Raw genomic sequence first — 26860 nt, forward strand, 5'->3', positions numbered from 1 at the left:
AGCACAAGACTCAATGGAAGCACAATACACAGAAACTATTGTAACAAACCTAATCTTTCTTTTTCTTTTTTTAGCCTAAGATAAATGTCATTCCTAAAATTCCACTCCAGTGATCAGTTTAATAATTCAGCCCTACAACCGCCTTCACGTGGTCAGCTCCTAACCCTCCTTTTTTATTAAGCTCTAGATAAGAAAATTGTGGGTTTGATTTAAAAAAATTCTGCTTGAACCCTCCTTCCCACCCCGCCTCCGCAACAATACATTAAAGACAGTTACATCAGAAAGGTGTTGGCATTGCAAGTGTTTCCAGAAATGGCATGTGATCTCTGTTTGTTTGATGGCTGCAGTTATTTGGCTCTTTGAAAAAAAAGAAACAAACACATACGATCAGGTAGTTCTTGGAATCTCTGACTCGGTCCTGTGGGAGCAGTGAGCTGCTGCAGTGGTTCCTGTGTGTGTTGTGGTCAAATAGGATCTGCATGCCAGTCCTGCACACGACGTTAGTTCTGAGCATTGGATTACATTTAACCAGAATGTGACAAGTGTGTGAATTGTTCTAGTAAAGTTTTTCTTAACTGATGCATTCCATGCTCTGTTTTGTCAGCTCCCCGTTCTTGTATCACAACAGCCAAAATCCTTTTTGATCTCAGTGAAGATGAAGAGGGAGATGTGTTCTCAAACCCTGTGCTAGTACTGGCTTGATACATTTTGGCATCACACTGAGAGGTCTGGTAAATACCTTGCATGATGCAGGGGTCTGCAGAAGGAGCTGCTTTCTAGCTTTCAGATCATATCCCAAGGCCTCAGAGGGAATAGGCCTGTGACAAGTTACTTAGGTCCTCGCATGTGTGAATCTTAAAGCAGAGCAATGGGCTTGTTGCCTTGACCATTCATGTACTGTGATGAGGCTACATTATCCAGTGTGGCGTAAGTAGTGTAGAGGCCTGTGACCTGTAAGTCTGAGAAGGAATAATCACTGCCACTTGAGACAGGGGTGAGGCCAGCCGTGCCCAGGTCACAGTCTGAGAGCTGGAGAGGGGAGTTGCTGAAGGCACCTAAGGTATCTAGATTGAAGCTGTCGTCTTTCATTTCTTCCCATATATTTCCTTTAAAAGATGATAAATTCAGTCCCTTTACAGTTTTGACCTGCCGTGGGCTGGGGTCAAGGTGTACAATGGTCTTAAGAGTAACTGTTTAACTCTCTTAACTGAAAGATTTTAATTTCTACTCAGTCATACGATGACGCTTGTGAGCAACTAGGGTTTTGGTATTTGTGGTACAAAGGCATTCAGAATAGCAGGAGTAATATAGGTTCAGCTGGCCAGTCCACAGCTAACTTTCCTGCCCCTCCCCACCTGCTTAAAACGTATTCTTCACCCACACTCATATTATTTATATAGCACTCTTCTCTCCTGCCGTGCTGCATGGACACGACCTAGCTAATCTTCACAACCACCCTGGCAGGGGGAGAAGTTCTCCTTTTAGCAGGTGGGGAAACTGAGGCACAGAGGCTGCAACTCGACCACGGCCACAGAGGAAGTCCTTGTCTGAGCTAGGATTAGCACTTAGGAGATCCTGTTCTAGGCAGGTTCTCAGACTTGGCCATGACCACGGTGCCTTTTTATGAACCATTAAGCTAACCCCCCACATATACTCCTGATCTTCACTGGACACTGTACCTCTGGGCTAAATTACACTGAAGCATGTACGGAAATTCACACACACACACCCCGCCCCTCCTCTTCCCTCCCCTCCAGCTTCTCCTTTACCTTGTAGTGCGAAATCCATGATGCTTGGATCAAGAGCATCCACTTCAGTGTTCATATCTGCTGTCACATTCAGGAAGTCTGCGGGTGCGCGGCGCATTGGATGGTGAGGAAGGGGGCTCTGACTCATGTCAGGCAGAGTATGGAGAGGAGGCGTCTGGGCAGGTGCCGGTGAGTCCGGGGCTATGCGAGCCTGGGTCTGGAGCTGGTGATGCAGTGGTATGGACTGCAGAGAGAGCGTCATGGGCTGGGGCTGCAGCTTGGAGATGGAAATTCGGCCTTGGGCTGCTGCCATGTGGGTCAGTGTGGACACTTCGGATTCTGCCTGCTTACTAGGCCGCCTGCAGGTCTCAGGTCTGTCGGTGATTAGTTTATCTAATTCCTCTGTATAGAAAACAAGTAACTGAGCATACTTGCCTACCATCGTGTGAGCAGGGCTAATAGGTCCTGAGGCTGCTGAGGGTCTGCGATGCAGGCTTTGCTTTTTGGCAGTAAATAGAGACACACTGCAGAAATACAGTTCTGGAGCTGGACAGGTAGCTCTTGCCACCTCCACTCTTCCCTCCCTTCCATACACAGGTCTTGTCTTTGATGTCTTATGATCAGGCCAAGAAAACCCTGGCATGATATTTACCAGGGCAGGCAGGCTAACGCTCTTCAAACCACCTGGGGCAGACCTACAGTGAGCGCCTTGTTGATAGAGATTAGGAAATTTTAATCTGACTCAGGATTCGCTTAACTTGTCTTTACATCTTAAGTATGTTTTTTTAGGACAGCCACATGACAGCTTCAATAATACTTTGTTTTTAAACTCTTCAGTCAAAAATAAAATGTTCTGTCAGTCTGATCACACGTTCCAGACTTACCAGGGAAAGTCAGCTTTGGTTTCAGCCACGGCCATGCTAATACGATCTTAACAAATACACCGTTTGTATAAAAATGGGGAAATCTTGGAGAATGAATAAAAATCTCAATAATTCTGCGGAACAGGCATGAAATGTGGTGTTTAAAATGCGGCGCGCGAAAGGACTGACCAGCAGAGGCAGCGGAAGTTGTCTAGAATGTCCAAAGACTTCAGATAAATCGACCAGACAAAAATGGGACAGAAGATAAAATCATCTTGGATCTGATCTGAGTCTGAAAGAGCCAGCATGCCCAATTAAGACGCGTGGTTACTGTCTCAAGATAAAACTGACTGGGGTACTTTGAGAAAACTGGAGTCAGGGCTTCGTATAGGTGTTGGTAATTTAACACCTTTCACCAGATGATCTCAAAGCATTGTACAGCATGAATTCCGCCTCCCTCCCACTCTGCTAGGTGGGAGGTGGCGCACCCGTTTTGCAGATGAGTAGTCTGAGGCCCAGGGAGCTGAAGTCTGGTTTGCCCAAAATCTCTCAGTGTTAGTGGCAAAGCTGGATATAAAAGCCAGGAGTTCTGGCTTTCATTGCCCAGCATTGATCACTAGACGACACTCACAGGAGAGGTGAGGGGAGTGATGATCAGACAGTGAAGGGCAGGGAGAGGCAGTAGGTGGGAACCTAAGTCAGTGCCTGGCGGGGTGGGTCAGGGCTGGAAAGATCAGAGGCAGGAGAATTTAGGAACCACACCAAGCAAGCTTTGGATGAAGTGCTGAATCAAAAAATACATTAAAAAAAATTATCTGCCTCTTCTGCGCTGCCGCGACTCAGTTCTGATGCCAACGCTGACTATTTCATATGGAAGGCACTATTCCAGCAAACCCAGGCCTGCTTTTTGTGCTAGATTCAATGGCTGCATGTCTAGTTGGCAGCTGGTATCAAGTGGAGTGCCCCAAGGGTCGGTCCTGGGGCCGGTTTTGTTCAATATCTTCATAAATGATCTGGAGGATGGTGTGGATTGCACCCTCAGCAAGTTTGCAGATGACACTAAACTGGGAGGAGAGGTAAATACGCTGGAGGGTAGGGATAGGATACAGAGGGACCTAGACAAATTGGAGGATTGGGCCAAAAGAAATCTGATGAAGTTCAACAAGGACAAGTGCAGAGTCCTGCACTTAGGATGGAAGAATCCAATGCACCGCTACAGACTAGGGACCGAATGGCTAGGCAGCAGTTCTGCAGAAAAGGACCTAGGGGTGACAGTGGACAAGAAGCTGGATATGAGTCAACAGTGTGCCCTTGTTGCCAAGAAGGCCAATGGCATTTTGGGATGTATAAGTAGGGGCATTGCCAGCAGATCGAGGGACGTGATCGTTCCCCTCTATTCGACATTGGTGAGGCCTCATCCAGCGGAGGGCAACAAAAATGATTAGGGGACTGGAACACATCAGTTATGAGGAGAGGCTGAGGGAACTGGGGATGTTTAGTCTATGGAAGAGAAGAATGAGGGGGGATTTGATCGTTGCTTTCAACTACCTGAAAGGGGGTTCCAAAGAGGATGGCTCTAGACTGTTCTCAGTGGTAGCAGATGACAGAACAAGGAGTAATGGTCTCAAGTTGCAGTGGGGGAGATTTAGGTTGGATATTAGGAAAAACTTTTTCACTAGGAGGGTGGTGAAACACTGGAATGTGTTACATAGGAAGGTGGTAGAATCTCCTTCCTTAGAAGTTTTTAAGATCAGGCTTGACAAAGCCCTGGCTCGGATGATTTAATTGGGAATCAGTCCTGCTTTGAGCAGGGGGTTGGACTAGATGACCTCCTGAGGTCCCTTCCAACCCTGATATTCTATGATTCCTGAGAAACCTGTTTGGTTTTAGGCCAATAATAAACACTCTTGGAGTGTGCCAGAAGAGCATGGTGCTTCCCTAATCACTCAGCTAGCCAAACCAACTTCCTTGGCAGCTGTCTCTCGAGGCATCTAGATAGACTTATTGTGTAGTGCTGGGGAGGAGCCGCTGGTCGTGGTACATGTAGGTACCAATGACCTAGGGAAGGGTAGGAGAGACGTCCTGGAGGCCAAATTTAGGCTGCTAGGAAAGAGACTGAAGTCCAGGACCTCCATGGTGGCATTCTCAGAAATGCTGCCAGTTCGACACGCAGGGCCAGGTAGGCAGGCTCTTCAGAGTCTCAATGCGTGGATGAGACGATGGTGTCGAGAGGAGGGGTTTAGATTTATTAGGAACTGGGGAAACTTTGGGGATAGGGGGAGCCTATACTGGAAGGATGGGCTCCACCTAAACCAGAGTGGATCCAGGCTGCTGGCACTTCACATTACGAAGGTTGCAGAGCAGTTTTTAAACTAAGAGATGGGGGGGAGGAGGGAGCCGATGACTGCAGAGGCGCACGTGGGTCAGCCAGAGACTTCTCTTAGAGGAGAGTCTATTGAGAGAGATTTGCTAGGTTTTAGTCAGGAGGAGGGGATGAAAGAGGATAAAGTATGGGCCAGATCAGACGAGAAACATTCACATAAAGAATCTGACACAGCAGAAAAGGGCAGACAAATAAACAGTGACAAGTTTTTAAAGTGCTTGTACACAAATGCTAGAAGACTAAATAATAAGATGGGTGAACTAGAGTGCCTTGTGTTAAAGGAGGATATTGCTATAACAATGGGACACAATCATTCCAGGGTACAAAATCTATGGGAAGGCCAGAACAGGTCATGGGGGTTGGGGAGGGGGAGCGGCACTGTATGTGAAAGAAAATGTAGAATCAAATGAAATAAAAATCTTAAATGAATCCACGTGTTCCATAGAATCTCTCTGGATAGTAATTCCAGGCTCTAATAAGAATATAACAGTAGGGATCTATTATCGACCACCTGACCAGGACAGTGATAGTGACGATGAAATGCTCAGGGAGATGAGAGAGGCTATCAAAATAAAGAACTCAGTAATAGTGGGGGATTTCAATTATCCCCATATTGACTGGGTCCATGTCACCTCAGGACGAGATGCAGAGACAAAATGTCTCGATACTTTAAATGACGGCTCCTTGGAGCAGCTGGTACAGGAACCCCCCAGGGGAGAGGCAACTCTCGATCCAGTCCTGAGTGGGGCGCAGGATCTGGTCCAAGAGGTAACTATGACAGGACCGCTTGGAAATAGTGACCATAATATAACAACATTTAACATTTCTGTGGTGGGCAGAACACCTCAACAGCCCGACACTGTGGCATTTAATTTGAGAAAGGGGAACTATGCAAAAATGAGGAGGTTAGTTAAACAGAAATTAAAAGGTACTAGTGACTAAAGGCTGACAAAGGAGGTGCTGTTGTCGTCATGAATAGGTCGGAATATGAACAAGAGGCTGCTCGGCAGCTCTCCAACACGAGTTTCTACAAGCCATTACCCTCTGATCCCACTGAGAGTTACCAAAAGCAACTACAGCATTTGCTCAAGAAACTTCCTGAAAAAGCACAAGATCAAATCCGCACAGACACACCCCTGGAACCCCGACCTGGGATATTCTATCTACTACCCAAGATCCATAAACCTGGAAATCCTGGGCGCCCCATCATCTCAGGCATTGGCACCCTGACAGCCGGATTGTCTGGCTATGTAGACTCCCTCCTCAGGCCCTACGCTACCAGCACTCCCAGCTACCTTCGAGACACCACTGACTTCCTGAGGAAACTACAATCCATCGGTGATCTTCCTGATAACACCATCCTGGCCACTATGGATGTAGAAGCCCTCTACACCAACATTCCACACAAAGATGGACTACAAGCCGTCAAGAACACTATCCCCGATAATGTCACGGCTAACCTGGTGGCTGAACTTTGTGACTTTGTCCTTACCCATAACTACTTCACATTTGGGGACAATGTATACCTTCAGATCAGCGGCACTGCTATGGGTACCCGCATGGCCCCACAGTATGCCAACATTTTTATGGCTGATTTAGAACAACGCTTCCTCAGCTCTCGTCCCCTAAAGCCCCTACTCTACTTGCGCTATATTGATGACATCTTCATCATCTGGACCCATGGAAAAGAAGCCCTTGAGGAATTCCACCATGATTTCAACAATTTCCATCCCACCACCAACCTCAGCCTGGTCCAGTCCACACAAGAGATCCACTTCCTGGACACTACAGTGCTAATAAACAATGGTCACATAAACACCACCCTATACCGGAAACCTACTGACCGCTATTCCTACCTGCATGCCTCCAGCTTTCACCCTGACCACACCACACGATCCATCGTCTACAGCCAAGCTCTGCGATACAACCGCATTTGCTCCAACCCCTCAGACAGAGACAAACACCTACAAGATCTCTGTCAAGCTTTCTTACAACTACAATACCCACCTGCAGAAGTAAAGAAACAGATTGATAGAGCCAGAAGAGTTCCCAGAAGTTACCTACTACAGGACAGGCCTAACAAAGAAAATAACAGAACGCCACTAGCCGTCACCTTCAGCCCCCAACTAAAACCCCTCCAACGCATTATTAAGGATCTACAACCTATCCTAAAGGATGACCCAACACTCTCACAAATCTTGGGAGACAGGCCAGTCCTTGCCTACAGACAGCCCCGCAACCTGAAGCAAATACTCACCAACAACCACATACCACACAACAGAACCACTAACCCAGGAACTTATCCTTGCAACAAAGCCCGTTGCCAACTGTGCCCACATATCTATTCAGGGGACACCATCACTGGGCCTAATAACATCAGCCACACTATCAGAGGCTCGTTCACCTGCACATCCACCAATGTGATATATGCCATCATGTGCCAGCAATGCCCCTCTGCCATGTACATTGGTCAAACTGGACAGTCTCTACGTAAAAGAATAAATGGACACAAATCAGATGTCAAGAATTGTAACATTCATAAACCAGTCGGAGAACACTTCAATCTCTCTGGTCACGCGATCACAGACATGAAGGTCGCTATCTTAAAACAAAAAAACTTCAAATCCAGACTCCAGCGAGAAACTGCTGAATTGGAATTCATTTGCAAATTGGATACTATTAATTTAGGCTTAAATAGAGACTTGGAGTGGCTAAGTCATTATGCAAGGTAGCCTGTTTCCTCTTGTTTTTTCCTACCCCCCCCCCCCCAGATGTTCTGGTTTAACTTGGATTTTAACTTGAAGAGTGGTCAGTTTGGATGAGCTATTACCAGCAGGAGAGTGAGTTTGTGTGTGTATGGGGGTGGGGGGATGTGAGAACCTGGATTTATGCAGGAAATAGCCCAGCTTGATTGTCATGCACATTGTGTAAAGAGTTGTTACTTTGGATGGGCTATCACCAGCAGGAGAGTGAATTTGTGTGGGGGGGTGGAGGGTGAGAAAACCTGGATTTGTGCTGGAAATCACTTTAGATAAGCTATTACCAGCAGGACAGTGGGGTGGGAATAGGTATTGTTTCATATTCTCTGTGTATATATAAAGCCTGCTGCAGTCTCCACGATATGCATCTGAGGAAGTGAGCTGTAGCTCACGAAAGCTTATGCTCTAATAAATTGGTTAGTCTCTAAGGTGCCACAAGTCCTCCTTTTCTTTTTGCGAATACAGACTAACACGGCTGCTACTCTGAAACCAGTGACTAGAGTGAAATCCCTGCAAGCTCCATGGATGCTTTTCAAAGACACCAATAATAGAGGCTCAACTTAAACACAGTAAAAGAACTAAAAAAGAGCCGTCTTTTGTAGGTGACAAATCTGAGGAATTGTCACAGATTGAAGTGTCACTAGAGGAGGTTTTGGAATTAATTGAGAAACTTAACAGTAACAAGTCACCGGGACCAGATGGCATTCACCCAAGAGTTCTGAAAGAACTCAAATGTGAAATTGCGGAACTATGAACTATGGTTTGTAACTGACCCTTTAAATCAGCTACTGTACCCAATGACTGGAAGATAGCGAATGTAATGCCAATATTTAAGAAGGGCTCTAGAGGTGATTAGACCGGTAAGTCTAAAGTCAGTACCAGGCAAATTAGTTGAGAATATAGTAAAGAATAAAATGGTCAGACACACAGAAGAACATAAATTGTGAAAAAGTCAACATGGTTTCTGTAAAGGGAGATCATGTCTTACTAATCTATTAGAGTTCTTTGAGGGGGTCAAAAAACATGTGGACAAGGGGGATCCAGTGGACATAGGGTACTTAGATTTCCAGAAAGCCTTTGATAAGGTCCCTCACCAAAGGCTCTTACATAAATTAAGTTGTCATGGGATAAGAGGAAAGATCCTTTCATGGATTGAGAACTGGTTAAAAGACAGGGAACAAAGGGTAGGAATAAATGGTAAATTTTTAGAACGGAGAGGGGTAACTAGTGGAGTTCCCCAAGGGTCAGTCCTAGGACTAGTCCTGTTCAACTTATTCATAAATGATCTGGAGAAAGGGGTAAACAGTGAGGTGGCAAGGTTTGCAGATGATACTAAACTGCTCAAGATAGTTAAGACCAAAGCAGACTGTGAAGAACTTCAAAAAGATCTCACAAAACTAAGTGATTGGGCAACAAAATGGCAAATGAAATTGTAGATAAATGTAAAGTAATGCACAATGGAAAAAATAACCCAAACAAAACATACAGTATGATGGGAGCTAATTCAGCTACAACTAATCAGGAGAAAGATCTTGGAGTCATCGTGGATAGTTCTCTGAAGACGTCCATGCAGTGTGCAGTGACAGTCAAAAAAGCAAACGGGATGTTAGGAATCATTAAAAAAGGGTTAGAGAATATGATGGAGAATATCTTATTGCCCTTATATAAATCCATGGTACGCCCACATCTTGAATACTGTGGACATATGTGGTCTCCTCATCTCAAAACATATATGCTGGCATTAGAAAAGGTTCAGAAAAGGGCAACTAAAATTATTATTAGTTTAGAACGGGTCCCATATGAGGAGAGATTAAAGAGGTGTGGAGAAAGTGAATAAGGAAAAGTTATTTACTTGTTCCCATAATATAAGAACTAGGGGCCACCAAATGAAATTAATGGGCAGCAGGTTTAAAACAAATAAAAGGAAGTTCTTCACTCAGCACACAGTCAACCTGTGGAACTCCTTGCCTGAGGAGGTTGTGAAGGCTAGGACTATAACAGGGTTTAAAAGAGAACTGGATAAATTCCTGGAGGTTAAATCCATCAATGGCTATTAGCCAGGATGGGTAAGGAATGGTGTCCCTATCCTCTGTTTGTCAGGGGGTGGAGATGGATGGCAGGAGAGAGATCACTTGATCATTACCTGTTAGTTTCACTCCCTCTGGGGCACCTGGCATTGGCCACTGTTGGTAGACAGGATATTGGTCTGTATGGACCTTTGGTCTGACACCATATGGCCGTTCTTATGTCTACACGCAACGAGCCCCGCAGGGCGACCCTGTCCTCTGAAACACTTTCCCTCCTTTCCCAAGCCCTGCTCTGTATAACAATTTATGTTCGACTGGCCAAACCATCTCGTTTACTGTGACTCTTCTACACAGCAAGCGGGCAAAGCCCAATGCCAGTCTACCTGGATTGGCCATGCTCCTGTGAATAGCGGCCAAGTCCTTCCTCTTCCATTTCTGCATCTCTTCTTCCATCTTGTCGATCTTGGCAGGGCTGAGGGCCCACAGGCAGCCTTTGCGCGAGGTGCCGCTCATTTTATTCTCCACTTTCTCAAAGCACTTGTTCAGGGAGAGGTTGTGGCGCACGGAGTTCTTCCAACCATCGGGCGCTGTCTGGAGGGCAGAAGGTTGTTATTCGAATAAGCTGCTGCAGTGAGGAGAGCCGTCGGGTGGATGGACTGTGAATTCTCCATGGGAGACTCTCACAGGCCACGTGGATCATAACAACCTGCCCACCCACGTAGCAATGCAAGCAGCTTTCAGCATATCGCACTCAGCCTCCTTTTGCTCACGTTTTTAGTACGTCACAAGGCTCTGGGCTGCACTAGCTTCCAAGCACAGCTCAAGGCATTGGTGTCAACCTAAATAAAGCAGTTTGGGTCTGATTCATCTCTGAGACAGCCCCTCTCCCTAGGCACTTTGCCCTTCTGCCAGGTGCTCTCAGCTGATGCTGTGCTGTTGACCAGCTAGACGTGCTCTGTGGAGGCTGGAGGCAGCAGGGTATTTTCAGGGGTGGACAACTGGCTGTGGAACTTGCTACATGTATGGGTCTGCCCAAGGCAGAGTTTGTGGAACTGGACACCAGTTGCTTGAGGGTAGGGGGGAGATATCAGCCCTTAGATGTCACAGCAATAGGCCCCGTGTAAAAACCTAGGAAGATCTGAGCGAGGCTCCAAGGCTACCAGGGATGGCGTTTCTTGAGGCCACCTTTTCTCGGGGTGTTCTTGCTTTGGGGGACAGCCCAAGGAGGGGATTAGGGGGGATGAGGTCATGGTGCCATATATTGTGGCCCAGGCCGTTTTCTCTGTTTATGCCCAGTGGCCTATGCATAAATAGCCTGCTCCCCTAGACACAGTGTGACTCCAGAATTAAAATGCAGTCAGGGTAAAGGCAGGGGAGATGCGTGGGTGTCTGGGGTGGTTGGTTTTGGTACACGGTGTTTTGAGATGCTACTGATCGAATGCACTGGCAAGTGGCTAGGCCTGTTTTGTTCCCTTCAGTCATAAAAGCTTATTGATTCCTTACCTTGAAGTAGGGGAAATGCTCCTTCATGAAGCTGTAGATCTCGCTCACTGGGAGGCTGCCCGTTTTACTGTTCTTTAATGCCATTGCAATCAAGCAGCTGAAAGAAAGAGAGAGAAGATAAAAGCCAGTTCCCTCTTCAGACTGTGCTGGCCCATAATATCCTCCTCTTTACCTAGCAACCTGACAGCCACCTTTGCCCAGACACACGTGCCCGTGTGAACAGTCACTTCCCACTGCACTTGGGGTCTCATCAGCTCTACAGTAACGTTACCCAGCTTCCGTGTTTAAGGGTCCAAAAAAGATAATGAAATCTTGGGAACCAAGCTCTTTGGCGCTGTTACACCACCTCTGTTCTGCTGGAAGGGGATTAGCTTGTCAATGTCTTTCCACTATTATTAACTATGCTAGCAACCTGGACAGAACAGCACAGTGCTGTGGGAGGAGTGATGCAGATTTGCCTCTCCAGAGAAGGCTTCTGTCAAGATCATGGGAAAAGTAAATGACTTTTATGCTAGGAAAGGAAACGGATGCTTTTGCTGTGCCAAGTATGATACATTTATAACCATGCCAAATGCAGGCTGGGAGCAATATCCCAGCTTGTCCTCCACTCACCTGTAGGAGTAGATTGGCTTGGGATAATGTTTTGGATGGACTTCCTGAGCAGTGTGAGGGGCAAGGCGAGGTTGAGAATATTGAGGATGGGGTCCATAGGATGCATTGTATATTGCAGCTGGGTTACACTATATTCAGAAGAAAGAGGGAAAACTGTCAGAAGATTCAGCTTTCCCCATTCTGCCCGCCCACACACACACACACACACGCCATGTGTTATTTCTGGCTTTGTACTGATGAGACACGAAAGCTCCCTGGAAAAGATCACATTCCAGACAGTACGGGTGCAACAGAAAGACTTCCCAGAACAGGCTCCTGTGCGCTGAAGAGACAGGAGATTCTAACCAATCCCACAGTTGGTGAGGCCAAGTGTGGACTAAAGGACATGGAGAGTTTACAGCAAATTCCATTCTTTCTCATAATGAAACTCCTCTCCCCTCCCCTCACCGTGCAACCCCCCTCCCTTTTTGCAAGGGGAGGCACTTCCTATGCCGTTTAGACTCTAATTGATTCAGACACCAAATTACAGGACATCATTAAAATGAACATACCAAAAGCTACCCAGTTCCGGTTCACTATACAGTAGCACACAAGGCTCTTGCTCATCCGAATGCTATTATCAAATAATTTGTTTGTAATTTGTGACATTGTCACAGCTCCATCCCAGGCTGTCCCTACCCATCTCAGGCCCATCACATTTTTGAGCAATCTGGCATTGGTAAAATACTGGCCTGAAGCTCTGGAGACTGACTAAAGTGGGGTTTTGTTTTTTTTAAATATCCACAGTAGAAGAACTATGTGGGCTGTGTGGTGCAGTCTGTTCCTGGCAGCAAAGCAGACCTGAGCTGAGGAGAGGGATGGAACGAGAGCAGCTCTGTCTCCGTTTCCACTCCGTCCTTGGCCTCTCGGAGTGTCACGGGGGGAGAGGGCCGTGATGGAATTCTCCCCAAAAGCTGCAGCTATGGACTGGAGGGGTACTCTTCCAGACCCTGGGCATTGCTGTTTCAGTGAGCAGAGTCATCAAGAAGCCGGCTGAGGGTGGGTAAAATGACACACGGATAGAATGTTTTCTTCCAATTTGGGGGGGATTGTGTAGTGACAACTTAGTTGGAATAAGCAGCTGATTACTGGTTCTTGAAAGGGAACACTCCCAATCCCGAGTTTCTATGGCACATCACCAGTGGTAGGGAAGGCAGTGGTGTTTTTCCTCCTGAATGGTTCCTAGAATTGGCATTTTAGAACCTGTCTCTCAAAGGCACATGCACAGAGATTAGGTTAGAGGGATTCAAGGTGATTTTAGCTCGGCTGTTCACTTTGGTGTAGAATATCTGTAGGTCTGTGTAAGAGCCTGCAAATCCGATCTGTACAGCTACTCTGAGACGCAGGCTGCATGGCAAATAATAGTACCTGTTGCACATTCTGTGCTATGGCAAACACTTGCTGTGAAGGAGGAGCAGGGAAAAGCAAGTGCTGTGACTGTAAACTAGGAGATGGTTGCCCTCCGACTGTGTACTGGCTCATCTATTGGGATGAAAAGACAGAAGTGTTGGTCCTATAGTCAAACATCTTTCCTTGGCAAACATTGCAATGACAATTAACCCGCTCAGGTCAGCTCTTACGTTTGCTCCATGCGGTGTAACAGTATTCAGTCCCAGAATTCCCTGTGGCAGACTGGCCTGCACCTGAATCAGTGCTCCTGGAGCACCTGCTGAATGCATATTACCTGGCACGGGACCTATTCATGAAAAAGCACAAAGGCTAAATTAAAATCCTTGCCCCAAAAGGTTGTATAGTCTAATGGCATAAATTGCTCCATAAAGTGAACACAAATAAGTGTGTTTGCTGAAGTAATGTTAAGACTAAGGAGAAGTTTGGTGACCATTAACTGAGAGGCTGTATGAAGCGCACAGCTGCAGGGTTGGTAAGTTATTCTCATTTTAGTGATGTTGAAACAAAGGCACAGAGATAAATGACTATTTCCAGAGGTACTGAGAAAGTTCTGAGAATGAAGTCCTTGCACCAAGATCACACAAGGAGGCTGAGCTGGGCATAAAAGTCAAGTCCAGACTCTTTGATCTTTGTTCTAACCCCTAGTACGCAGTGCCTCTTTAAAAAAAAATAAATAAAAAAAGATAGGGTGTATCTCTTGTAACAAAAGGCAACAGGATGTAGAGAGCTAGATCTAATGTACTTACTGTGAAAAGTTACAAACAAGAAAGCTTGTTACAGGGAGTTTTGTCTCTCTTTATTATTATTATTTGTCAGTTAACAGCAGGGCAAGTTACCTGTCTGCTGCAGCATCGACTCTTGAGAGCTGATGCTGAAGTCCATTCTTCCACTAGCCATCTGTTGTAAGCGAGGAACATCAACAGAGGTCAACCACGACAAGGACTGCAAATCGCTTGGAAGGTCATCTTCACTCAACTGAGATGGGGTGGAAGCCAAGAGTCTGCAGGGAACAAGGTGGGAGGTTACCAAAGAGCACAAAGATTCTGCTAGATTGTCTGTGGGTAAGACGGATGTCTGGGCGGCCCAGCCTAATGCAAGTTAACAGTAGACGTGGGTCCGAGTTACAAAGTTGGGATGTTTCAGAGTAGCAGCCATGTTAGTCTGTATTTGCAAAAAGAAAAGGAGGACTTGTGGCACCTTAGAGACTAACAAATTTATTTGAGCATAAGCTTTCCTGAGCTACAGCTCACTTCATCGGATGCATGAAAGTTGGGATGTGGATCCAAAGCTCAAGATGTGAATTTTTTGTTCAGGCCCATCTCCCATTCATAATGCCTCCGTGTGTTCCTTTGTAAGAGAGGTAACATTTTATTTAGCAGGCATTGAAGTGTTTCTGTTTTGAACCAGGACCAATTTAGGAGACTGTTCTGTCGAGATCTCCCTGCATCGTGGTCAGCTGAACATTATGAGAAGTATGAGAGAGAGAGAAGGGCATTAGCACAGCGGTGCTGTACTCCAAGTGCTGCTGGCGTTTCCATCTGAAATGCGGCTTTTCAGAGGTTGAAGTGGCTCTCAACGTGCAGCCCGTGCTGTAAACATTCAGTTATCGCACCAAACAGGTGTGCACTAGGAGCACTTGTTGCCTCGGGCAAAGGTCCAGTTTGGCATGCTAAAAGAAAAATACTTGAATTTAAAATAACCCACACAGAACACTGGTAATGGAAAATTGACTGCAGTGGGACTATTCCTGTGCCCAGTGTTTGCTTAAGGCTTTTTAGAATTGGTACCTAAGTACTGAACAGGAGTGACTGTTTTGTACTTATCTCAAAAATTACTTTAAAACGGTGCGGGGGGGCCTTTGAAGCAGTAGATTATTAATGTTCTAACCACTCTGACAGGTTTCAGAGTTACAGCCGTGTTAGTCTGTATTCGCAAAAAGAAAAGGAGGACTTGTGGCACCTTAGAGACTAACCAAGTTATTTGAGCATGAGCTTTCGTGAGCTACAGCTCACTTCATCGGGTGCATACCGTGGAAACTGCAGCAGACTTGATCTCTGTGTGTATATAAAGTCTGCTGCAGTTTCCACGGTATGCATCTGATGAAGTGAGCTGTAGCTCACGAAAGCTCATGCTCAAATAAATTGGTTAGTCTCTAAGGTGCCACAAGTACTCCTTTTCTTTTAACCACTCTGAGAAACTTAAAAAAAAAATCTGTTAACACAAGATCTTTAAAGGGTCTCTGTCCATTTCCAGATGGACACTGCTAGGGCAACTTCAGCTGAGAATAAGATTTTGTAAAAACAAGTTTTTTTTTATGGAACTGTTTCCATGATCTTTATTTTAATTCCAAATCCACATTCCTCTGCAGCATCTGAAAACCAAACAGTGCAGCACTGTGCTAGTGTATGAGAACCAGGAAGGGAAACTGGATTCAGGTTATAACAAAAATTCAGATCTAGCCCTTCCTTAAATAGAAGCTAGGAGGGCTTCAGAAACCAGCATATTGCAATCTTCACTATAAAGCAAAATCTGTAGATTGTGGGATGAACTGCAGATCTCCTCCATTCGGTCCTTGGTGAGATCGAATGGAATTATACCCAACTTAATTTTTTAAAACCACCTCCGATGTGCTAAATCTTCAGATTGTAAGAGTTTATGACCATAAATGCAGACTATCTTAATTGATAAAGCCAATGGAAAACCGGGCCAGACTTCTCTTGGTGAAAAGTTTCATTTAGAAATCGGCACATTTTGCCCTGCTTGCACAGGCTGTGCTCTTAGAAAGAGATGATCAACTTTGTATTACTTCTGATAAAGAAATCACTGCATAAAAAGCAAAAACAAACACATTTATATGGAGGGCCAAACTGCAAACGTTCTTACTCAATTCAAAGCTGCCACTGAAGTCAGTGAGTTACAACGATTACAAGTGGGTGTGAGAGTTACTCATGTTGAATTGTGCTGAGAAAGTCGGGCACCACTTCACGTAAGGAAGGGGGATATCTCTACATAGCCCTGAGTACGGACTGCACAGATCAGCCGTTGAAAACGTTTCTATTTTGGAAGGACACAGGTTAGCCTGAGTCTGTAGATTCTCTTTTTAAAACACCCTAACTGAAAATGTTCTCCGGTCAACTAGTGACCTTTTAAAAAGCCAGGTGCACAGCACTAATGTGTGTCCATTGTCAAATGGTGAGACAGAGGCAGTCAATACATCATATTTCTGCTGAAGCATCTTGTACGTTTTACATAAGTCTAAATCAGCTTAACATAAAATGCAAAAACAGCAGTGTGTTGCAGCCCAAAAGGCTATTGAGATTTTAGCTTTTTCTAGTCAAGATTTTCAGTAGTTCAAAAGTTCCCCAAACTCCACTACCCAGTAGATCTCTAAGGCAGAACTTTATTTGTTTGCACAAAGATTTTAAAATACAAAACAAGCAGAAGCCAAAGCTCAAATCCTGGCCAAAAACGTCTTCAAATCCTCCTCCGAGGCTACCCTGGTTTCTTTCTCCTACTGTAGTTATAGTGCAATAATTAGCATTGCCATGGTTACCACTGTTCAGTTATTTTGTGAGGCCTGGGACTTAAATGCATAAAAAGAACATCAGGTGACCACTCTCCCTACTTAGCGATTGGCTGGGTTGTAAGTAAACAAGAGCATTAAATGATTTGAAAACTGGGCAGGCTCATGTCGTTTGCAACAGTTGGACCCGTTCATTGTAAGCCGATAACCCATTGTGTTGCAAACGACTGTTGCCCAGTGGCACGTGGCCTCCATTGTTTTTGGCATTCTTGCTTAATTGTTTTTTTCCCTCCTCCTTTTTACAAACTTCACATTAATCTGGCTGAATGACAGCCAACACACAACACACACACAGACACACACATGCCATCTGGCACCCTGGTCCCTGCCAGTCCTTCCAAACAAGTCAGCTCCTTCAACAAATAATGGGGTCAGATGGGCGGTGAGGGTCAAAACCCACTGCACACGCCTCCTGTCAGGAAATGAATCTGCCACATGCCCTCTCTCCACTCCACAGCATAGGCTAAACAGCTCCAAATAGGAGGACCACAGAAGCCATATTTGCACAATAACCTTTCTACGTTTATCTATTTGGAAAACTGATGAATTCCTTTGCTTTATCTTAATGTTAAGTGGATCCATCCAGCTCTTTCTAGAAGCCTAAATGATTAGTAATCCACTTTGTGTGGTTAGATGTTGTCAGAAACCTTAACTGCAAACAGCCTGAATAGGGTGCTGTCTGAACAGTAGGAAGCTCAAGATTCTCCTACTTCCTAGTATAACCTGAAGCACATCTTTCCTTTTACACAGCATCCTTATTCCACAACATCGCAGAACAGCGTGCAGACAGTGTACTGGACATAAGCATGGACCTCTTCTAACAGAGACAGGGAGGGGCATAGAGGCCATATTTTAAAGATAATATATCAGTCACTATGCCCCATTTTAAACCAGATACAAGGGTACAGTGAAATAGAGTGCCCCGATCCATTTGTAAAACAAATTTTAGCCCCCTCCATCCTAGCATAGGCTTCTAGTCTGCATTTGACTTTGTACTTCCCATCAAAACAAAACAGACCTTTGTTTTGTTCAATTAAACAGCTCTGATGTATTCTCTTACAACTATTTTTTAAAATAGACTGACAAGTACTCTAACAAATGTTAATAGTTTGTAGTAAAATTGTAGAATCTAAGCAGGTTACCAAAAATGCATGTGGCATAAAGGGATTATTCTTTGAGTTGTCTTCAAAACAAACATAAATTTCAGCAGTGGTGACTTCAAGTCACTTCTATACTTCCCATTTCACAGTAACCCAATCCAGGCAATGAGAGCTCAGATCTTTTACAAAGATTTACACAGGGAGAGCTGTCCCATGGCTGGGTTTTGTAAATGTACAAATATACTAGGCAATATAAATTCAACTCTTCTAACGGTAGATGGGTTCTGGGTGTGTCTTTGACTCTTAGGGGAAAAAATGCAAATCAAACCATCTGCTTTAGTTAAACCATGCATAGTAGTAGCTAGCTGGCAATTTATCTACTCATGGAGTTCAACCTTCTTCCACCTGTGTAATCCCCTCCCCACCCCCCAATGTACAACTACATAGATATAACTCGCATACAAAACTATCTGTTTTGTAGATCTCCATTGTATCCTTCTTCTCTTTTTTGTCTTAAATTAATGGTAAACGCTTGGAGGCAGGGCTCATGTCTTCCTGTGTGTTTGTACAGCCCCAGGTATGTGTGGCTCAGATTAATTTAAATACCGATGGAGTCTATCTAACACATACTTACTGAAAATGTCTAAGGAGTCTGTCTGCTTGCTTGCTGAGAAGCCCTCCATTTTTGGAAAGCAGTTTCTGTTCAAGATGGCGGCTGTTGCCGAGGGAGCACGCTGTGCTCTCTCCTGGAGACTTTACGGGTGTTCTTTTTTGTCTGTACTGCCCTAACGCTCTATAAAGGCAGCCTGGCTTGTAAGCAAACTGCTCAGGCTGAGGATATTAAGGTTAGCCTCAGATTTGAAGGTTAGGGATGGTCTAGGAAAGTGGTAAATTCTTAGGCAGCCGTTCTCAAACATTTTGTCAGTGTGGGTGGCAGTATCATAGAGGCTCTCATGGAAACCTCCACTCACACTGTGGTGACAAAGAGAACTTCCCTTCTCGTTTGTGATTGCAAACATCCCTTAGGCAGTTGCACCAATTGCTTACATATTTTTAGCTGTCTCCAATGCAGGAAATGTTCTGTCATTTAAAAATGGAGTGAATTAGTCACACTGTCTATTTTTGCCCCTCACTTTATTGGTTCTGTTCTTCTTTCCCCTTTTCCTCCTTTGCCCCTGCAAATGCTTCCTTGCCACTTGATTCCCATCTCCCATGTAGCACAAGCACCTCTCTCTGTCTCCACAGTTCCTTTGGAAGTTCCTCTCCTGCTAATGGCTGGCTTGGGTCTCTGCCAACAAATCCAGCTTCCCCTCTGTCTCTTACAGGGACTCAGTGTCCCCTACATACAGGCAATGAGGCGGGCTTGCTGCTTCTTGTTCCCAGCACCTTTTCTCATTTCTGGGTCCCCTGGAAATAACCTCAGGTAGCCCTAGAGACCAGACAGCTCTCCCTGGACCACCACCAAGTGCTCCGTCAACCACAGTTTAGAAACCCCGGCGTCAGGGGTAATCTATAGGCAGACCGTGGGCCAAATCCGACTGCCAGATGCTTTTGAACGGACCCTGAAATCTTTTTATTTACTACTTGTTGTTGTTTTATTATTTTCTCTGCAGTCTGGACCTTAACCAAGAAATTTGGACCTTGACAAAAAATAATTGACTACCCCTGCCCGGCATTAAAAAAAACAGGGCTTTGGAAAAAAAACAAAAACCTGATCACTGTGTGCAGTGTTGCTGTTTCACTTTTCCTTTTTCTTATAGTAGTCAAGATAAAAGGACAAAACTCTTCAAAGACCTCTCGAGCAAAGATGCTTAGCCTCTGGTAGATGGTACCTTAACGGCTATCAGAATGGTTTCTACATTTCAGTTAAGTTTCACAGCGCCCGGTGGCAGCAGATCAATATCAGAGAGGAGGGTGGGGGTGGGGGGAACTGCATGATTGCCCAAGTCTCACAGGAAGTCAATCGCAGAGCTGGGAAGTGAATCTGTAGCTGCTGACTCCCTGCTGTGCTCTACACAACAGTCTTTCCCTGCTGTGGACACAACTCTGCCAAACTGACTCATGTTGCATAGCACCTGACTCTGCAAGTTGTTCCATGGAAGCAAACCTGGCTTCTACTTGGAGTAAAGAAGGGAGACAAAGTCTGGCCCTACGTACATGGTGCTGTATAAACTGGTAAAAGCAGCTGGCTGTGAGCTAGAGCTATTTTGCTCGCTTTCATTAGATGTCCCTAGTTTGATCTCCTGATTACCAACAATGAATTGATTTCCCTTTGCCTTGCATCTTGTACCAGTATCTACTCCAGTGCCAACTGAGTGTAGAATGCTACATTCACGCTGCACAGGTGTAAATGACCATGGGTTTGTGTACCCTTGAAACGCTGCACCTTAGATACAATCTATGCTGATGGGAGGGGTTTTCCTGTCTGCCTAGGTAATCTACCTCCCCATAAGGCAGTAGTTTGGTTGACAGAAGAACTCTTCCATTGACTCGTGGTCTCCCCACCGGAGGTGAGGTCGGCTTAACTATGCCGCTCCGGGCTGTGGATTTTTCACACCCCTGAGAGATATAGCTGGGTCGACCTAACGTTTTAGCGTAGACCAGGCCTAAGTCAGGAGTATTACCCACTGCTTCAGAGATCCAAGCATTCTAGCTCACTGGGGATGTGGGAGAGCTTTATAGATAAAAGGAGAAGTGTTCTGTACCACAAGTATTTGAAACTTCTTGTGGTAACTGAACACTCAACCAAATTCATTTTCTGCCCCAGGTCTTGAACTAGGTGCCAAGCCCCTCCGGTGAGGGGTTCAGGGTCCTCTATACTGATTTCATTGAACACTGAGGGAGGGGTCTTGGAACTTGGCAGGATGGGGCCCATAGACTGGCAGAGCTAGAAGTAAGAATATTGTAAATGCAAAATAATTTGAGAAGCAAGGGCCATCATTTTTTATTTTACATTGATTATTAAATTTCAGGAACTGCATGGGCAACAGTTGAGCTAATCCATTTAAATCAATTCTCAGCACCCTGAGTTTGACTCGTTTTTAGGAACTTTCTCTCTTAAAGCAACTAAGGTGATAAAATCCCTCAGCCACGTCACGGTGTCAAGGGAATGGACGCTGCAATTCTCTTCAGGAACAATTACTGTTGTATTAATTATGTATTTGTAACCTTTTAGCTGCAGCAAGTTCTATTTTAACCCAAACTCCCTGATCGTGATTGTCCCCAATGATGAATATAGAAAATATTTAAATCATAGATTGCTCCTCACAGATCCAAATTCCAAACTTGGTTTGCTCATGTTGTAGCCTGACTTCCCGACATACAGTAGTCGTATCTTACAAGCACATCCTGTCACAAAACATTTTACAAACAAACTGATATACAAGCGGTAGACAAGGCCCTTTTTCCACCACTGAAGTGCAGCGATCTCTGGAGTGGAACATAACAGCTGTTTATGGGTCTAACTCAGCAGGTTATTTAAGCATGTGCATAACTCTCCATCTCATTGGTTTCAATAGGACTACAAACATGCCTAAATCTCTTGCTGAATCAGGGCCTATTGGAACAAGTCATACTACATAACCATTTAGGACAGGAACTGAGGTATATCTTAACCAGATGAATCTGTGGGGGGAGTTTATGTTGGAAGAATGTAATTACATCCGTTAGAATTTAGCCAGGATATCTAATGAGTTAATGCTCCTGTGATAATTTTGTGTATTTATATTCCTGAAACACTAAAGGTTTATTTATTTATTTGAGGATGCGCTTCACCCAGTATATGACGCAAGTAAAGTAGATATTTTCTACTCATACAGTCAGTGCTTTGTGACTATTTAAACATCTTTTGGCTAAGAGCTACCTATTTAAACCGTTATTCTAACCTAATATGAATAGTGACTTTATACTCACATTGCAAGTCCTTCAAAAATATTGTACAAGGCTGCTCAAATAAATCAGAAATAGGGGAAAATGAGGATGCTGTTATACTACACTACATTGAAAGTCCAACAACCTTTACACAAAGTGATAAGCTCCAGACAATAGTTAATTTACCTAACCAGCTCTATTTACTATTTGTAATGTGATTCCTTAAGTGACATTTCATTTTAGTTAGTGACGCTTTTAAAAGTATTCCTTGCTATACCAGTACACAAGTATGTTTCTTTGACTCTGTTAAACTTGTATTTGCATAAATGCTGATTAGGCCAGATGAATTACTCTTGCATTCCCTTCTTATTCTAGAGGCATGTGGTCCAAACATAGCATTTTAGGCATGTCACTGTTCTCACCCTGTAACATATGTAGCCCAGAAGTAGGTTAGCGATTGGCCAAAACCAGTATGCTGCTGCTATATTCTAAAAACAAAGAGAGTCAAACGTGAGCAAAAATGTTGAATATTTCTTAACAGTGAATGTTTTGACTTTTGTTAATGTCCCACCCTTAACAAATACGTACTTGCTCTGTGAAAATGTGTATGGCTTTTTGAAATGCCAGTTAAAATCAATTCAGACCTTCATTAGGAGGTGTTAAAACCTGGATTACAGTAGTTGGACCAGTGCCACAGTCATTTCTGAGGAAACTTCCAGAGACAACACTGGGAGTTTTGCCTGATACTCTAAACGCAAACAGACTGCAGTGCAGAATCAGACCCATTATATAAGACTCTGGCGTGCTCTGGGGCCAGTTAGTTCTGTGGTCAAGTCAGTCTAGATTTAAACTGTTATAAAAGTTAGAATAGTTTAGTATGTATTTTGAGACGTGTCCCTTATGTTATTTGATAACCATATTTCCCCATACCTCCCCCCAAGTGGGTCTACTGAATCGACAATCAATTGATTTTTGGGAAAAATGCACAGTTTCACCCACATGCTGATTTGGAACTAGAGCACTGTTTAGCAAATAAATAGCCACTCCTGTGTTTGGGATCAGTACATATTTAGGAACTTTTAAAATCTCTGTTGTGTAAAGTTGCTTTAGTGCATGAATATTTGGCCCAATGGCCCTTAATGGTTCCAAAGTTGCCATTCTGTTTTACTTGTAAAATTCTACCAAAAAGAATATTCGTAGAGACCACAGCATTTGTAAGCTGAATAACTTTGCCCCTCAAGGGCCTGCTCCACAGCCCGCTGACATCAAGGGGAGTCTTTCCATTGCTTTAATAGGCTTTGACTCAGAACCTATAATTTGCTTAGCTCACTACTGGAACACCCACAGATACTCTATTGCATTATAAACTTGTCACCTGTTGTTTCAGTTTTGAAAAATAAAATATTTACACTAAAATCAGTTTAATCTTAAAAACGAATTAGTAAGAGCAACATGTTCAGGGTATGCCAATCCCAGCAAGCTCTTCTACAGCTTTATCATTCCCTAAAGTATTGGCTGCAGTCAATAGAAGTGTGTGTCCCTGCTACCCTTAAGGTGGTAACCTCGAAGGGTGAGAGAGAATGTTTTCTATGGAGGAGTTGGAAATGCATCCTTTTATGCAAAGTAGGCAGGTACCTACATCCCATAGGAGGGAGGAGTTGAGGGTGTAGACGATGGCACTTAGCAAGGATGGTGTTTTATGTTGCACTGTTGAATCTGTGCAAAAATGTGTATCTGAAACCATCATACAAGTCTGTCTGTGTCTGGACTTTACTGAGTAATACAGTCCATATCTCCACTCCATCCACTCTCTCTCATTTAAATATGCTCTTGGTCTGGAAGCTCTCAAGATCCGCCAAAGTGATTTTTTTAAAACAAGGGAGACCTTGTAATGTTTCAAATCTGACCTTTAAACCGCATGGGCACAGTTTCTCTATAAACCACATGTACAAATTATTTGTAGTTGCTGCCTTTCATTCCTGTCTCTCTCCCTCTGTCTGTTCCCTTCTTTACCCTTCCTGGAAAGCCTGGTCTCCTCTAAGTGTAACTGTCCAGTTGAAAGATTCTAAGTGAGACAGAAGGGTCTTCTCAGCACAGTCCCAGCCTCCCATTCACTAATTGGAGGCCATTTCCTACTCTGCGGAGCCCTTCTGCTCCCCCATGGAGAACTCAGGACTGTGGGTTCCAGTCTTGGACTGTGGTGACAGCAGGAGAGTAAACAGAGCTGATAGAATTTGACAGGTCTATTCTTTTCTTAAAATCATTCCGTCTAAAAGATTTTCTTTTACATAATCCAAAGTGTTTTCTCATGAAGTAGGACAAATACTGTTCCATATTTGCAGTGTAGTTCAGATCCGATGCATTTTTATCAGAAGTTACTACTTGTAAATGAGGTCACATAACTCAGAAAAGACTTTTTAAAAAAATCTCAAACTAGTTAAAAACAACTTTAGTGATGTAGGAGCTATTAGCTTTAAGACTATAGGATACATAACTAAAAGCAGTTTTAAAACCTGCTTGATCTCCACGTAAACGAAAAGAAAAGGAGTACTGTGTGGCATGCTCCGATGAAGTGAGCTGTAGCTCACAAAAGCTTATGCTCAGATAAATTTGTTAGTCTCTAAGGTGCCACAAGTACTCCTGTTCTTTTTGCGGATACAGACTAACATGGCTGCTACTCTGAAACAAGTAAACTAAGATACTCTGGCTGTGTGTCCTAAAAGTAAAATAAGTTATATCCTGCAAAATGCTTGGGGTTTTTTGGGGTTTTTTTTTTTTTTTGCTACTATGAATTAAAGAATCTCCTCTATATGAATGGTTTTTGTTTCAGTGCTATATGCTTCAGAGAGTTAATACTGATTTACAATTGAGCATCCACAGGTCACCCACACCCTTCCTAAACAACAGACATTTCTTTACCAATATTTACAAAACCAACAAAATGCCTAGAGCAAACAGTGCTTTAATAAACAGCAAAACAGGGTTTCACAAACCTTTCTCCATAGTGGCTTCACCCAGTATAACAAATCACTTGTTGCGCTGAAAGAAGCTGCCTGGCAATGTTTGCATTTTGAATAGAGAGAGGCTAGAAGAAGAAGGAGAACACATACGGCTGCCCACTTTTACCCAAGGAAATGTTGAAAACACCCACTGGCTGTTAGAGTCACCCACTCAGCATTTAAAAACAAACCAAAAAAAGCCCTCTTCACTTTGCTGCACTGATTCACATGCTACAATGTGTTTCATAAAACATCACCTCATGTGATAAGATGTAGCTGAATTAACCCAAAGCACTGTAATTCATGCGTAACTGTCCCATGACTTCTCAGAAAAAAAGATTTTTTTTTAAAATGTAAATGGGTAAGTGTTGGTATAGGTAAATAAATGCCTACTTGCTAAAGGTTGTCAGCAAACCCAAGTTTGTTCCTGTTCATATTATAAGTAGTTTGGCATATGAATGCATTTGGGAACTAAAGTAAATATTTATTTTAATTAGGACCTTCCCAATTGCTAGTTGAACATGACTCCTGTTTTTCCTATCAATTCAAAATGCTACATGACAGGAGGCTAGTATCATAGTCTGGCAAATCACGTAGAGCACAGACTATGCCAGAAGTTCACACCAGGCTTTGAACATATTTGCACTGACTATGATTTACTATCAAAACATTTTAAGCCAGGATGTTTCTGAGCACATAGTATGCTACAAGCAGTCACCAAAGAGAAAAATCCTTTTAAGGACAAGAGCTAAATGTAATTAGCTTCTTCATTAAAGAGGATTTCTGGAATATTTGATTTTATTTAGAAACATACACAACTGTTAAAGTCATCTAATGGGCCATGAGGATGCAACACCTCTTTACAAACGGATAAATTCCTCACCTGTATTCCTGCGGCGAGGGGTGATGATTTTGCCCTGAATTTCTAATGATTCCTGACATCATGGATGTAATGTCACTTTCTATCATCTCCTTTGGGGAAGACCAAAAAAATAAAAAAAATAAAAATCATATAGGTATGAAGTAGCTATCCAGCATTTCAGCAGTATGGAGGAAAATTTAAAAAATTCCAAATTAAAAAACCTGGAATGTAAGATATAATTGTTGTTGTTGTCACGTTTCCTATCATTTTTAAGAGCAATGTTTTACTTAGGCTATGAAATGTCTAAATATTTTACAAAGGCAAAGGAGAACATAATGCAGAATATATAACTGATGTAATAAATGGAAGGGTCAAATGAATCCATTACAGCATCAGGGTTGTGTCAACTAAATACCCACCAAATTAGGAAACCAGTTGTGTGTCAGTTTTTATATACTAAACAAAATCATATGACCTGACCATTTAAAATGCAGGAAAACTAAACGACATTTAAAAATGACCACGGCTAATATTTTAAGTACATCTAAGTTATTACCAGAAAAAAAATCTGCCAAAGAACTGATGTGAAGACCCAAGCTTGACAAAAAATCTGGGTGACTGCAGAGTCATTTAAAAACGCTCCATAATGCAAGCAGCGGTGGCAATGAATGAGATCAGCTTAGCAGCCAGGGAGGGAAAGGGTCAGTCACACAACTTGCCCCGAAGCCTAACTCTTTGCGACCCTGTTGTTCTGAAAGTACAGCTAAGGCGGAGTGAGGCAAACTAGAACCTACGTGCGCCCACAAGGCGGACCCCAGTTTTCAGGACAAGCCTGCGACCTCCCTGCGCGAAACAGGAGCTAAACATTGTGTCTCTGCCCATGTTGCTCAAGAGGAACGTGTAGATTACACCCTCTGTGCGGGCAGGAGAATGCAATGCGCTAGTTACACAACGGTGAGCGAAGCAAGCCCCGCGGGGTGGTACCTGGAGCGAGATCGGCGGCGGCGGCGGCACTTCTCCGGTCTACAGGGGTCTCTCTCTTTTGTAATTTGGCTGCAGTTTCGGGCTCCAAACCGTTTTTAAATTTCCCTCTCAGGAGCTG

The 26860-nt window shown here is 43.9% G+C and overlaps 1 protein-coding gene across 2 annotated transcripts; it reads right to left on the minus strand.

The window, feature by feature from the left end:
- On the minus strand, positions 1-26860 carry FOXN4 (forkhead box N4). Of its 2 annotated transcripts, XM_084648638.1 has the most exons (10): positions 26743-26860; positions 25780-25868; positions 14181-14344; positions 13515-13630; positions 13303-13416; positions 11896-12023; positions 11284-11380; positions 10164-10371; positions 1770-2150; positions 1-1106 (listed from the first exon to the last, which is right to left on the minus strand). In XM_084648638.1, exons 2-10 carry the CDS (start codon positions 25863-25865, stop codon positions 856-858), a joined length of 1545 nt encoding a protein of 514 aa, XP_084504764.1. In that variant the 5' UTR covers positions 25866-25868; positions 26743-26860; the 3' UTR covers positions 1-855. The 2 variants fall into 2 exon arrangements, with proteins under 2 accessions (XP_084504764.1, XP_084504765.1); XM_084648639.1 differs by lacking the exons at positions 25780-25868; positions 26743-26860 and adding an exon at positions 24891-24928.

Source organism: Lepidochelys olivacea (assembly GCF_965140295.1).
Source record: "Lepidochelys olivacea isolate rLepOli2 genome assembly, chromosome: 15".
Lineage (NCBI taxonomy): Eukaryota > Metazoa > Chordata > Testudines > Cheloniidae > Lepidochelys > Lepidochelys olivacea.

Coding starts and splice junctions, on each gene's coding strand:
- FOXN4 (XM_084648638.1), bottom strand. CDS start 25,865: ATGATAGAAAGTGACATTACATCCATGATGTCAGGAATCATTAGAAAT. Junction 11,381..11,895: donor AAGCCAATCTACTCCTACAG/GTGAGTGGAGGA, acceptor TCTTTCTTTCAG/CTGCTTGATTGCAATGGCAT. Junction 10,372..11,283: donor AGCATTTCCCCTACTTCAAG/GTAAGGAATCAA, acceptor TCTGCCCTCCAG/ACAGCGCCCGATGGTTGGAA.